This window comes from Oncorhynchus mykiss, chromosome 15 (assembly GCF_013265735.2).
Source record: "Oncorhynchus mykiss isolate Arlee chromosome 15, USDA_OmykA_1.1, whole genome shotgun sequence".
In the NCBI taxonomy this organism is placed as follows: Eukaryota; Metazoa; Chordata; class Actinopteri; order Salmoniformes; family Salmonidae; genus Oncorhynchus; species Oncorhynchus mykiss.
Genome location: NC_048579.1, coordinates 72,389,119 through 72,404,638, shown reverse-complemented (window position 1 = coordinate 72,404,638; position 15,520 = coordinate 72,389,119). Strand labels below are relative to the sequence as shown.

Genomic DNA, 15,520 nt, shown 5'->3' with positions numbered 1-15,520 from the left:
TGAATTGGAATGTTCTGTGATAATAGAAAACAACAACAACAGTTCTCTTCTAATTTCCAACTCTGTCCTATTAAGTCAACCTGGTGACCTCATATTTCTTTGGTCTGGGGTCTCTCAGAGGCTTCGGCAGAAGCTCCATCTCCGCCTCCTCTGTCTCGGCCACTAGCACCTGAGCCGTCTGTCCCTGTCCTGTATCACCCTTCCCTAGCTGTGGATCCTTATCCTTGGGACACTCTCCGTTGTAGGTCTTGACATAATTCTCCACGGGCCAGCCCCTGAACTCCTGAGGCTCGGTGCAGATTAGGCCAGAGTAGGCCACCCCGGGGTGATGCTTCAGCCAGTAGATCAGGTAGTGGATGTTGTAGTCACAGACCCAGGGGTTATCCCCCAGATTCAGCATCCTGAGGAAGTACAGGTCCTCCAACACTCCGTACTGGAAGTAGTGCAGGCTGTTGTTGGACAGGTCCAGCTCTCGCAGGTACAGGAGGCCCGCAAACGCAGCTATGGAGAGGGGGAGAAATGCAGGATGTTAAGGGTTAGTTAGAGGGACAGGAAATTTCAATGAATCTTATAGCACAAGTCTCAGTGGAAGAAATTCCTTCTGGACAGGTACATGTGCCCAGTGGATGCAGCTGAAGAGGGGGGACAAGGGAGAGAGGAAGTTGGGGTTAGAGGTCAGTTACTACTTCAATTCATCTTATACAGTAGCACTCAGTGGAAAGTTTCAATGGAAGTAATGTCCACTAACGGACATGAATACTGAATTATTACCGGGAACTAATGTTCCACTGTAACACGAGAAAGAGTAACAGCTTCCATAACTAATTTCAGACTGCATTTTCAGCACCTCGTCTTCAAACACATGCTGATATTAACTTTGACCAGTGCTCTCCCTATCACCTAGTCTCAGCTCTAATTCAAGCTTAAGTTAGCCTGTTGATGTGGCTACGATGTGCCTAATAGCTAGCAGACATCTTTAAGATGTGTTTCCTGCAGTGTATCCCTGAGTAATGGTGGCAGTGCAAGCTAGCACCATAAAGACAGATAGGCCTACTGTATTTAGCACTGTCTCCAGAGTGACCCTCCTGTTACCACTCCCACAAACCCCCTCAGATTATGCTCTTATCATACTCATGAGAATTACTGTCCGGTTTCTACTGGTTTGTCTGTGCAACTCAATGAGACAACAATTCTGGTCTATTTTTTAAACCAGTTTGTGCTTGCTACAGAGCTTAGTCCCTGAGAAAACTGAGAGAGCATTTTGTGAATACTTCATGAGAATTGTGTTCAATTTGCAGTTGCTTTCTCTGTCCAGAACGGATTGGCTTTTCATCCATAACAGGCTATTTCTTTCTTATTCTTTCTCCTCGATCATGGTAGTTAATGACTATGTGTACAGTACTGGTTGTCATAGTTGGTCGGAATTAACCACCATTAATTACTTGTTAACAACTCAGGGAAATACTCTAATGTCAATTGCTGGCACATGTTCTGCAATAATTAATGATAAGGGAACTATTTTCCTTCCGTGGCAAAGCTTCCTGGCTATGTGACCAGTTCTTGTGAGCCTAGGAATAATGAGACAGCGTTTTTTCCCAGTTCTCAAACGTAACAGAACTAGAAGGTAGTGTAGTGATTCCTCAGCAAATAGAGAACCTTGTTGGTTCTACAAACGAGATGGAGCAGGTTTATGGCATCGTAGGCTCCTTTAAGTCAGATTCATCCGTGTGAGAAGATGGAGCAGGTTTATGGCATCGTAGGCTCCTTTAAGTCAGATTCATCCGTGTGAGAAGATGGAGCAGGTTTATGGCATCGTAGGCTCCTTTAAGTCAGATTCATTCGTGTGAGAAGATGGAGCAGGTTTATGGCATCGTAGGCTCCTTTAAGTCAGATTCATCCGTGTGAGAAGATGGAGCAGGTTTATGACATCGTAGGCTCCTTTAAGTCAGATTCATCCGTGTGAGAAGATGGAGCAGGTTTATGACATCGTAGGCTCCTTTAAGTCAGATTCATCCGTGTGAGAAGATGGAGCAGGTTTATGGCATCGTAGGCTCCTTTAAGTCAGATTCATCCGTGTGAGAAGATGGAGCAGGTTTATGGCATCGTAGGCTCCTTTAAGTCAGATTCATCCGTGTGAGAAGATGGAGCAGGTTTATGACATCGTAGGCTCCTTTAAGTCAGATTCATCCGTGTGAGAAGATGGAGCAGGTTTATGACATCGTAGGCTCCTTTAAGTCAGATTCATCCGTGTGAGAAGATGGAGCAGGTTTATGACATCGTAGGCTCCTTTAAGTCAGATTCATCCGTGTGAGAAGATGGAGCAGGTTTATGACATCGTAGGCTCCTTTAAGTCAGATTCATCCGTGTGAGAAGATGGAGCAGGTTTATGACATCGTAGGCTCCTTTAAGTCAGATTCATCCGTGTGAGAAGATGGAGCAGGTTTATGACATCGTAAGCTCCTTTAAGTCAGATTCATCCGTGTGAGAAGATGGAGCAGGTTTATGACATCGTAGGCTCCTTTAAGTCAGATTCATCCGTGTGAGAAGATGGAGCAGGTTTATGACATCGTAGGCTCCTTTAAGTCAGATTCATCCGTGTGAGAAGATGGAGCAGGTTTTTGGCATCGTAGGCTCCTTTAAGTCAGATTCATCCGTGTGAGAAGATGGAGCAGGTTTATGGCATCGTAGGCTCCTTTAAGTCAGATTCATCCGTGTGAGAAGCTAATGAGAGTTAAGCGTTTTTATCTATGTGTGGAATTGATCCAGACTCAACGCTGCCTGGTATGGTATATGGTATACTGGTATGGTATATGGTATACTGGTATGGTATATGGTATACTGGTATGGTATATGGTATACTGATATGGTATATGGTATACTGGTATGGTATATAAAGTACTGGTATGCTATATGGTATACTGGTATGGTATATGGTATACTGGTATGGTATATAAAGTACTGGTATGGTATATAAAGTACTGGTATGGTATATAAAGTACTGGTATGGTATATAAAGTACTGTTATGGTATATAAAGTACTGGTATGGTATATAAAGTACTGGTATGGTATATAAAGTACTGGTATGGTATATAAAGTACTGGTATGGTATATGGTATACTGGAATGTTATATAAAGTACTGGTATGGTATATAAAGTACTAGTATTGTATATAAAGTACTGGTATGGTATATAAAGTACTGGTATGGTATATAAAGTACTGATATGGTATATAAAGTATGTGAGTTTTTATATTTGTCTTTCTTCTGCCTCTTTTTCCACATTACCCCAGGGATTCTAACAATTCTATTTCAGGAGGAAATAAAGCCATGCCTCCATTTTGTGATGAATGGACTAAAGGTCAAGGTCCTCCTCTGATTCCTCTTTTGACCTCTTTCTTTGCAGGTCCAATGTGGGCTCGATTACAATGGGGGACCAGTAAGGAAGTGTATGCACTCACTACTGTAAGTCACAAATCAAAACATATTTAACAAAAAGCATATATATCTCAGATTGCTGTATCTTATTAAACCCTTCTTCAGGTGTTGTGAGATCTGATCCTCTGTGCAGCATGGCTTGGCACACATCCACAATGATTGTGCTGTTTGAAGGAAGTGTATGGTCTCTCCTCACCTGTGTCGATCTGATCCAGACTGTTACTGCTGAGGTTGAGAAGCTTCAGGTCCCTGGCAGCAACAAACTCCTTGGGCCGGAGCTGAGTGATGTTGTTACTGGACAAGTCCATCCTCACAATGTCTGACGGGAGACTTGAGGGGATGTTCTTCAGTTCTGGAGGGAGGGGAGGGGGGGGGGGGGGGGTAGACAGAGAGGGAGAATATGGAGGTCAGTGAAAGGTTAATGGCTTACCCAGACATGTTTACAATGGCCAAATCAGCTAGCTATCATACTGCATGAAAACATGAACAAAAACATAAGCGGACACACAAGGAACTTTGGGACATATGTGATTTTTTCAACCCAATGCATACTTGTTGATCGCCAGAGTGACTGAAATTTGGATTCCTACATATGTGAATTCCGAGTGTGCCCTGAGAATATCAAGATGGCCTCCCCTTTCTATAGTCCCTGTGTAGCCATGTTGTATGTCTGTGCCAAGCAGGACTGTTATTCACAGCACTCTGGGTTGACCTTAGCCTTTGAAGGGTTTGAAACATGAAGGTTAACGTATGAAACAGGGTTTCCCACAGGCTGAAAAGACCTCTGAGAGCTTCTGTCTTTTTTTTGTGATCGCCAGCAGCCTTTACCATAGAAGGAAAACTTCTGCAAGAGCCATTGTTCTCAATCTAGAGTTTAAAATAAAGACTAAGACATGAAGACGAAGTAGGTGGTCCCTAAAATGCATACAACTTCTACTAACAATTCATAATGAATGATGTCTTTGGAACCCGTTTTCTAAGTCATGTTCACAATGACAGCGCTCAGCTGAGAATGAACCTAGCTGTGGTGGGGTGGAAAACCTTCATTTTTAATTTCATGAACGACACAGGACCTTTCTGTGTTTGTCAAAATCCACGTACAGTCTTGGACTGCTTCCAGTTGTCCACATTCTGAGCACGGTTTATTCATCATTCAGCTGAAGGAACTATCACAGACCTTAACGACAGACATCTGCTCTAATATCATAACAGCATAGGACATCCATCATCCTCCACTGTAAGGAAAGGAGATTAACGCTCCATGGCTTTTAGATGAGGTTGCTGGAGCATTCACAACAACAGAGACAGAAGTTAGCGTTCTCAATGACACCCTATTCACTAGATAGTACACTACTTTTGTCCATATCCCTATGGGCCATGGTAGCGCTCTGGTTAAAAGTAGTGCACTATGTAGGGAATAGGGTGCCGTTTGGGACACATGGGAGATGTTCTCTCTTTCCCCTATCTATCGAACCCCTGCCTCATAACACCTGTGATATGCTTTAGTTCAGACTACAGCAGTGAGTGGGGAAACATGCAGATGGTTGGGATGTTGGGAGAAGTCAAGGTCGTTCAGCCATAACAGTTTTCAGAAAGAATCTGAACTCATCATGAGGGGCCACAGTCAGAGCCGGCCCTATATCCATACCCACTCATACAGTCAGAGCTGGCCCTATATCCATACCCACTCATACAGTCAGAGCTGGCCCTATATCCATACCCACTCATACAGTCAGAGCCGGCCCTATATCCATACCCACTCATACAGTCAGAGCCGGCCCTATATCCATACCCACTCATACAGTCAGAGCCGGCCCTATATCCATACCCACTCATACAGTCAGAGCCGGCCCTATATCCATACCCACTCATACAGTCAGAGCTGGCCCTATATCCATACCCACTCATACAGTCAGAGCCGGCCCTATATCCATACCCACTCATACAGTCAGAGCCGGCCCTATATCCATACCCACTCATACAGTCAGAGCTGGCCCTATATCCCTACCCACTCATACAGTCAGAGCTGGCCCTATATCCATACCCACTCATACAGTCAGAGCCGGCCCTATATCCATACCCACTCATGCAGTCAGAGCCGGCCCTATATCCATACCCACTCATACAGTCAGAGCTGGCCCTATATCCATACCCTCTAATACAGTCAGAGCTGGCCCTATATCCATACCCACTCATACAGTCAGAGCTGGCCCTATATCCATACCCACTCATACAGTCAGAGCCGGCCCTATATCCATACCCACTCATACAGTCAGAGTCGGCCCTATATCCATACCCTCTAATACAGTCAGAGCTGGCCCTATATCCATACCCACTCATACAGTCAGAGCTGGCCCTAGCCTTTTGGGGGCCCTAAGTGACATTTTGTCATGGGACGGAGAGAAGATTTAGTAATTTTATAACAAATTCCATGCAATTCTACTCATTTTGCCGTAGGGTTTAGAGAAATGTTTGCAGTTTTTAAGATGATATCTGAGTGAGAGTGACTAACAAAATCAATGGGGGTACCACCGGTCTGCAATTTGACCATGCTTACTAGAAGTTTAGATGGCTGGCCGCTAGACTAACTTGCCAGTCTATTTACTGAAGCTGTCAGTGACTGACATAACAACAGAACAGCTGCTGATGCACAACCACTATTCTAACTCTGAACAGGAAGTTAATTTGAAATGTTTTTAGAAATGTTGATATAGTTTATTAAAATCGCATTTTGTTTACAGACAGCAGGAAACTAAACCTATACAGCCATTCATTTAGATTGTAAATGCACAGTGCTGCTTTTACAGAGTCAGGTGCCCAACATGCCTGTATATCAAGGAAATCAACGCTGCTGTGGAGGAGAGGAGACTACCAGCAGAATATTACCCATCATGCTGTGGAGGAGAGGAGACTACCAGCCGAATATTACCCATCATGCTGTGGAGGAGAGGAGACTACCAGCAGAATATTACCCATCATGCTGTGGAGGAGAGGAGACCACCAGCAGAATATTACCCATCATGCTGTGGAGGAGAGGAGACTACCAGCAGAATATTACCCATCATGCTGTGGAGGAGAGGAGACTACCAGCAGAATATTACCCATCATGCTGTGGAGGAGAGGAGACTACCAGCAGAATATTACCCATCATGCTGTGGAGGAGAGGAGACTACCAGCAGAATATTACCCATCATGCTGTGGAGGAGAGGAGACTACCAGCAGAATATTACCCATCATGCTGTGGAGGAGAGGAGACCACCAGCAGAATATGACCCATCATGCTGTGGAGGAGAGGAGACTACCAGCAGAATATTACCCATCATGCTGTGGAGGAGAGGAGACTACCGGCAGAATATTACCCATCATGCTGTGGAGGAGAGGAGACTACCAGCAGAATATTACCCATCATGCTGTGGAGGAGAGGAGACTACCAGCAGAATATTACCCATCATGCTGTGGAGGAGAGGAGACTACCAGCAGAATATTACCCATCATGCTGTGGAGGAGAGGAGACTACCAGCAGAATATTACCCATCATGCTGTGGAGGAGAGCAGACTACCAGCAGAATATTACCCATCATGCTGTGGAGGAGAGGAGACTACCAGCAGAATATGACTCCCTCTCTGCTACACATCCTGACTCCCCCAGAATGTGGCTGCTGACAAAACACCCGGCCATAGGTTACAGGAACTCCAAGAAACCATGATATAATGTCAGAAGAGGAGGTTAGGCTTTACAGAGATGACAAGCAGGCCAACTCTCCATATGCTGACTCAACTGTTCTGCTAATGATAGATCAGGACTAAACCAGGCGTCATCTTGCCTGGACGACATTTATCTAGAAAGTACACGCACTCTGACATATTCTCCCATATATCATGTATGTACCACAGAGATGATTTATTTGTGGTTAGATACATTCTGTCTTGCTCCCGCACAGTTCGGTAGTGTACTGTAGGGACATTTCCAGTGTTTACAAATGAGACTTTGTTTCCAGTGTAATGACCTCTGGTCAGTTATTAGTTACAGTATATTAAGGCTCTGAATTCACAGATGAGAGAGGGATTGAGAGAAAGAGAGATAGAGAGGGAGGGAGGGAGGGAGGGAGGGAGGGAGGGAGGGAGGGAGGGAGGGAGGGAGGGAGGGAGGGAGGGAGGTTATGACCAGTGAGATGATCTAGTGAGGTTCAGATAAAGGACTGATTGAAAGCCTTTCCAGAGGGGAAGAGAAATAGTTTCCTCCAGCTGAACATGGGGATATTTTATATGGCGACAGTAGAATAGAGAGACCAGTGTTGCTGCTTCTTGCACGTTTAACTGCACTCTGACAAATGGCTTTCTGGGGACAGGATAGGGACAGTACATCATTATATGACTGTCATTCATCATCTTGATCAAAGGGCCAGTTCACTGTGACGTCATAAATATACAGTAGAACAATACCTCAGAGTGTTGCCACTTCCACACTAAATACTAAATAAGTATGAAGGGACTATTCATGACCATACTGCCACGTCAATACTAAATAAGTATGAAGAGACTATTCATGACCATACTGCCACGTCTATACTAAATAAGTATGAAGGGACTATTCATGACCATACTGCCACGTCTATACTAAATAAGTATGAAGGGACTATTCATGACCATACTGCCACGTCTATACTAAATAAGTATGAAGGGACTATTCATGACCATACTGCCACGTCTATACTAAATAAGTATGAAGAGACTATTCATGACCATACTGCCACGTCTATACTAAATAAGTATGAAGGGACTATTCATGACCATACTGCCACGTCTATACTAAATAAGTATGAAGGGACTATTCATGACCATACTGCCACGTCTATACTAAATAAGTATGAAGGGACTATTCATGACCATACTGCCACGTCTATACTAAATAAGTATGAAGGGACTATTCATGACCATACTGCCACGTCTATACTAAATAAGTATGAAGGGACTATTCATGACCATACTGCCACGTCTATACTAAATAAGTATGAAGGGACTATTCATGACCATACTGCCACGTCTATACTAAATAAGTATGAAGGGACTATTCATGACCATACTGCCACGTCTATACTAAATCAATATGAAGGGACTATTCATGACCATACTGCCACGTCTATACTAAATAAGTATGAAGGGACTATTCATGACCATACTGCCACGTCTATACTAAATAAGTATGAAGGGACTATTCATGACCATACTGCCACGTCTATACTAAATAAGTATGAAGGGACTATTCATGACCATACTGCCACGTCTATACTAAATAAGTATGAAGAGACTATTCATGACCATACTGCCACGTCTATACTAAATCCATATGAAGAGACTATTCATGACCATACTGCCACGTCTATACTAAATAAGTATGAAGGGACTATTCATGACCATACTGCCACGTCTATACTAAATAAGTATGAAGGGACTATTCATGACCATACTGTCACGTCTATACTAAATAAGTATGAAGGGACTATTCATGACCATACTGCCACGTCTATACTAAATAAGTATGAAGGGACTATTCATGACCATACTGCCACGTCTATACTAAATAAGTATGAAGGGACTCTTCATGACCATACTGCCACGTCTATACTAAATAAGTATGAAGGGACTATTCATGACCATACTGCCACGTCTATACTAAATAAGTATGAAGGGACTATTCATGACCATACTGCCACGTCTATACTAAATAAGTATGAAGGGACTATTCATGACCATACTGCCACGTCTATACTAAATAAGTATGAAGGGACTATTCATGACCATACTGCCACTTCCACACTAAATAAGTATGAAGGGACTATTCATGACCATACTGCCACGTCTATACTAAATAAGTATGAAGGGACTATTCATGACCATACTGCCACGTCTATACTAAATAAGTATGAAGGGACTATTCATGACCATACTGCCACGTCTATACTAAATAAGTATGAAGGGACTATTCATGACCATACTGCCACGTCTATACTAAATAAGTATGAAGAGACTATTCATGACCATACTGCCACGTCTATACTAAATAAGTATGAAGGGACTATTCATGACCATACTGCCACGTCTATACTAAATAAGTATGAAGGGACTATTCATGACCATACTGCCACGTCTATACTAAATAAGTATGAAGGGACTATTCATGACCATACTGCCACGTCTATACTAAATAAGTATGAAGGGACTATTCATGACCATACTGCCACGTCTATACTAAATAAGTATGAAGGGACTATTCATGACCATACTGCCACGTCTATACTAAATAAGTATGAAGGGACTATTCATGACCATACTGCCACGTCTATACTAAATAAGTATGAAGGGACTATTCATGACCATACTGCCACGTCTATACTAAATCAATATGAAGGGACTATTCATGACCATACTGCCACGTCTATACTAAATAAGTATGAAGGGACTATTCATGACCATACTGCCACGTCTATACTAAATAAGTATGAAGGGACTATTCATGACCATACTGCCACGTCTATACTAAATAAGTATGAAGGGACTATTCATGACCATACTGCCACGTCTATACTAAATAAGTATGAAGAGACTATTCATGACCATACTGCCACGTCTATACTAAATCCAATAAAGAGACTATTCATGACCATACTGCCACGTCTATACTAAATAAGTATGAAGGGACTATTCATGACCATACTGCCACGTCTATACTAAATAAGTATGAAGGGACTATTCATGACCATACTGCCACGTCTATACTAAATAAGTATGAAGGGACTATTCATGACCATACTGCCACGTCTATACTAAATAAGTATGAAGGGACTATTCATGACCATACTGCCACGTCTATACTAAATAAGTATGAAGGGACTCTTCATGACCATACTGCCACGTCTATACTAAATAAGTATGAAGGGACTATTCATGACCATACTGCCACGTCTATACTAAATAAGTATGAAGGGACTATTCATGACCATACTGCCACGTCTATACTAAATAAGTATGAAGGGACTATTCATGACCATACTGCCACGTCTATACTAAATAAGTATGAAGGGACTATTCATGACCATACTGCCACGTCTATACTAAATAAGTATGAAGGGACTATTCATGACCATACTGCCACGTCTATACTAAATAAGTATGAAGGGACTATTCATGACCATACTGCCACGTCTATACTAAATAAGTATGAAGGGACTATTCATGACCATACTGCCACGTCTATACTAAATAAGTATGAAGGGACTATTCATGACCATACTGCCACATCTATACTAAATAAGTATGAAGGGACTATTCATGACCATACTGCCACGTCTATACTAAATAAGTATGAAGGGACTATTCATGACCATACTGCCACTTCCACACTAAATAAGTATGAAGGGACTATTCATGACCATACTGCCACGTCTATACTAAATAAGTATGAAGGGACTATTCATGACCATACTGCCACTTCCACACTAAATAAGTATGAAGGGACTCTTCATGACCATACTGCCACGTCTATACTAAATAAGTATGAAGGGACTATTCATGACCATACTGCCACGTCTATACTTAATAAGTATGAAGGGACTATTCATGACCATACTGCCACGTCTATACTAAATAAGTATGAAGGGACTATTCATGACCATACTGCCACGTCTATACTAAATCAATATGAAGGGACTATTCATGACCATACTGCCACGTCTATACTAAATAAGTATGAAGGGACTATTCATGACCATACTGCCACGTCTATACTAAATAAGTATGAAGGGACTATTCATGACCATACTGCCACGTCTATACTAAATAAGTATGAAGGGACTATTCATGACCATACTGCCACTTCCACACTAAATAAGTATGAAGGGACTATTCATGACCATACTGCCACGTCTATACTAAATAAGTATGAAGGGACTATTCATGACCATACTGCCACTTCCACACTAAATAAGTATGAAGGGACTCTTCATGACCATACTGCCACGTCTATACTAAATAAGTATGAAGGGACTATTCATGACCATACTGCCACGTCTATACTTAATAAGTATGAAGGGACTATTCATGACCATACTGCCACGTCTATACTAAATAAGTATGAAGGGACTATTCATGACCATACTGCCACGTCTATACTAAATCAATATGAAGGGACTATTCATGACCATACTGCCACGTCTATACTAAATAAGTATGAAGGGACTATTCATGACCATACTGCCACGTCTATACTAAATAAGTATGAAGGGACTATTCATGACCATACTGCCACGTCTATACTAAATAAGTATGAAGGGACTATTCATGACCATACTGCCACGTCTATACTAAATCAATATGAAGGGACTATTCATGACCATACTGCCACGTCTATACTAAATCCATATGAAGGGACTATTCATGACCATACTGCCACGTCTATACTAAATAAGTATGAAGGGACTATTCATGACCATACTGCCACGTCTATACTAAATCAATATGAAGGGACTATTCATGACCATACTGCCACGTCTATACTAAATCAATATGAAGGGACTATTCATGACCATACTGCCACGTCTATACTAAATCAATATGAAGGGACTATTCATGACCATACTGCCACGTCTATACTAAATCAATATGAAGGGACTATTCATGACCATACTGCCACGTCTATACTAAATAAGTATGAAGGGACTATTCATAACCATACTGCCACGTCTATACTAAATCAATATGAAGGGACTATTCATGACCATACTGCCACGTCTATACTAAATCAATATGAAGGGACTATTCATGACTATACTGCCATGTCTATACTAAATCAATATGAAGGGACTATTCATGACCATACTGCCACGTCTATACTAAATCAATATGAAGGGACTATTCATGACTATACTGCCATGTCTATACTAAATCAATATGAAGGGACTATTCATGACCATACTGCCACGTCTATACTAAATCAATAAGGGACTATTCATGACCATACTGCCACGTCTATACTAAACAATATGAAGAGACTATTCATGACCATACTGCCACGTCTATACTAAATCAATAGGAAGAGACTATTCATGACCATACTGCCACGTCTATACTAAATAAGTATGAAGAGACTATTCATGACCATACTGCCACGTCTATACTAAATCCATATGAAGGGACTATTCATGACCATACTGCCACGTCTATACTAAATCCATATGAAGAGACTATTCATGACCATACTGCCACAACTATACTAAATCAATAGGAAGGGACTATTCATGACCATACTGCCACGTCTATACTAAATCAATATGAAGGGACTATTCATGACCATACTGCCACATCTATACTAAATCCATATGAAGGGACTATTCATGACCATACTGCCACGTCTATACTAAATCCATATGAAGGGACTATTCATGTTGTATTTTGGAGCTCAAACAAAAGCAGTCCCCACACAATATGGACTCCATGCAGGAGGATTTGTAGTCAGTCCCATGGGTCTGGGCCTAATGACTATTTGAAAAACAATATTGAAAGCTAATCTCTCTAGAGGTTATAGTCCTGATAGCAGTTTTAATGTGGCAGTTATACATAGCACAGAAATGGCACCAGATGTGAGAGTCTGGACGGGAGACAGAAATTAGACTCCATATTTTCCCTTGGTCCCTTTGTGTCTAACGTTACATGATGGTTTCCACGGTTTCCACGCTGCAAGCCGTCACTCTAAGGCCTCTCGGTTTACAGTCGTCTCCTACCACATTCTGATTCAGGGAAATTATCGAGAACACATTTAGAAAGTAGTCCTTATCAACCACAGATCTGGAGTATCCAGTAGCCAGCCTCTCCTCCATACTGTTCCAAAAGTCCTCACAACAACCATGTGTAGTGAACAATGCCCAGAGATTTCAGATGGACATGTGACTCATACACGGAGGGCCGGTTTCCCTGACCCATACTAGTCCTAATCTTGGACTAAAAAGCTGTTTCAGTAGAGATTCATCTTGGTCGAGGAACCCATGGCCCTGAGAACCCCAATAACTCACTCCAGTGTTCTGAAAGACCAGAATACAACATGCCATTGTCCTCCAAGGAGGAAATTCTTCACACAGGTCACACAAACAAATGAAAGGGAGACAAGCTTGGTTGGCTCATAGCTTACCTTTGCTCTTGCAGTCCAGCATAGGTTTGGGGAACATGTAGGTGTGGCACAAGGAGTTGGCATCAGGGTACTTCTTGATGGGAGGTGGTTTGGGCAGACTACCCTGCCCCTCCTGAGGTTTCTGCCCTGGCAGATGGCCCTCCCCATCCTCAGCACACAGCAGCTCTGGCCTCATCTTCTTCAGCTTCTGACCTCTCAGCGCGTCCGGCTCCGAACACTTGGCGTAGTTCCCTAGGTTACGGTTGCTGGGCACCTGCAGGGTCCTGACCAGACTATCCAGCGAGCACCGGCAGTCCCAGGGGTTGTCATAGAGACGCAGGTAGCGGAGGTTTGGCAAGGGCAACAGGTGCTCCTCAGAAGCTGTCTTCATCTGGTTGTGCTGAAGAAGCAGAGTAGTGAGCTGTCCCAGCCCTGCGAACGCCTCCTCCTCCACCATGTAGAGCTCATTCTGTTGTAGATCCAGACTCTTTAGGTTCTTGAACTGGGAGAAGGTGTTGTCTCTGAGCACCTGGATCTTGTTGCGGGCCAGCAGGAGGTGGTGGATGTCTTCAGGCCAGTGCTGTTGCACCCCGGTCAGCTGGCGGTCCTGACAGTCCAGGTATTTCTCTCCGGCCTCCATGTATTCCTTGCATTCAGAGGTTTGGCGTTTGACAGCATTGGCCCTGCCTTTACCCCGGGCCCTGCCCCTTTCTCTGTTCCGTCCACCCTTCCTGGGCTCAGTGGACCTGAGGAGCAGGAGGAGCAGCAGAGCGCTGAGCAGCCGCATCCTGGGAGCTCCAATGCCACCACTGGGAGATGGGGGAGTGGCAAGACTGGAACAAGAGGGAGGGAAGGGGAGAGGGATGGCCTTGTGCAATCAGAGATGACCTTGGGTTTCTGCTGGTGCCAGGGAAGGCTGGCTACAGCTGTGTGAGAGAGAGAGAGAGAGTTAAGTGGAGAGTTCATTGTTCGGGAGGAGAGGGAAAGGAAGGGATAGAGAGGAAGAAAGGGAGGGATAGGAAGAATGATGGAGAGAAACAAACGTAAAGCATGTTATATGATAGTCTATCAAACAGAGAGAGAGTTAAAACACTGTCATGGAACAGTGCCCCATTTCCTTTGTTCCTCAGTCTTCTCTCTCAGTTCCTATCCTCCCTTCTCCTATCTCTCTGTTTCTCTTCTCCCTTCTCCTATCTCTCTGTTCCTCTCCTCCCTTCTCCTATCTCTCTGTTCCTCTCCTCCCTTCTTCGATCTCTCTGTTCCTCTCCTCCCTTCTCTGATCTCTCTGTTTCTCTCCTCCCCTCTTCTATTTCTCTGTTCCTCTCCTCTCTTCTCCTATCTCTCTGTTCCTCTCCTCCCTTCTCCTCTCTCTGTTCCCCTCCTCTCTTCTCCTATCTCTCTGTTCCTCTCTTCCCAAAACAAAACCTGGTGGCGGTCTGCTCTTCTCTCTCGCTCTCGCTCTCGCTCTCGCTCTCTCCAGTCAGTAATTCATCTGTACACTAGGCTGAAAGCCTCACGAACATTCATCAAAGAGGAGGAAGTTTACATGTCTGTGTACGTCCACTCCTGTAAACATACTCTGATAAACATGGCGGCTGTAAAGACCTCCCTAACTACCTTACCCCAAGGGAAGGCTGTGTGTAGCTGAATGGAATTACCCCAAGGGAAGGCTGTGTGTAGCTGAATGGAATTACCCCAAGGGAAGGCTGTGTGTAGCTTGATGGAATTACCCCAAGGGAAGGCTGTGTGTAGCTGAATGGAATTACCCTGAGGGAAGGCTCTGTGTAGCTGAATGGAATTACACTGAGGGAAGGCTGTGTGTAGCTGAATGGAATTACACTGAGGGAAGGCTGTGTGTAGCTGAATGGAATTAACCTGAGGGAAGGCTGTGTGTAGCTGAATGGAATTACCCTGAGGGAAGGCTGT

The 15,520-nt window shown here is 43.4% G+C and overlaps 1 protein-coding gene across 1 annotated transcript in view; it reads right to left on the bottom strand.

The window, feature by feature from the left end:
• LOC110518729 (leucine-rich repeat-containing protein 17-like) overlaps nucleotides 1–15,520 on the bottom strand; it is a 22,768-nt gene continuing 7,248 nt past the window's right edge. Inside the window, exons 2-4 of the mRNA XM_036945271.1 lie at nucleotides 13,616–14,520; nucleotides 3,632–3,787; nucleotides 1–501 (exon numbers count right to left, since the gene is read on the bottom strand). Of these exons, the coding sequence (XP_036801166.1) occupies nucleotides 71–501; nucleotides 3,632–3,787; nucleotides 13,616–14,381 (1,353 nt within the window). The 5' untranslated portion in view covers nucleotides 14,382–14,520 and the 3' untranslated portion in view covers nucleotides 1–70. The remainder of the gene's footprint in view (nucleotides 502–3,631; nucleotides 3,788–13,615; nucleotides 14,521–15,520) is intronic.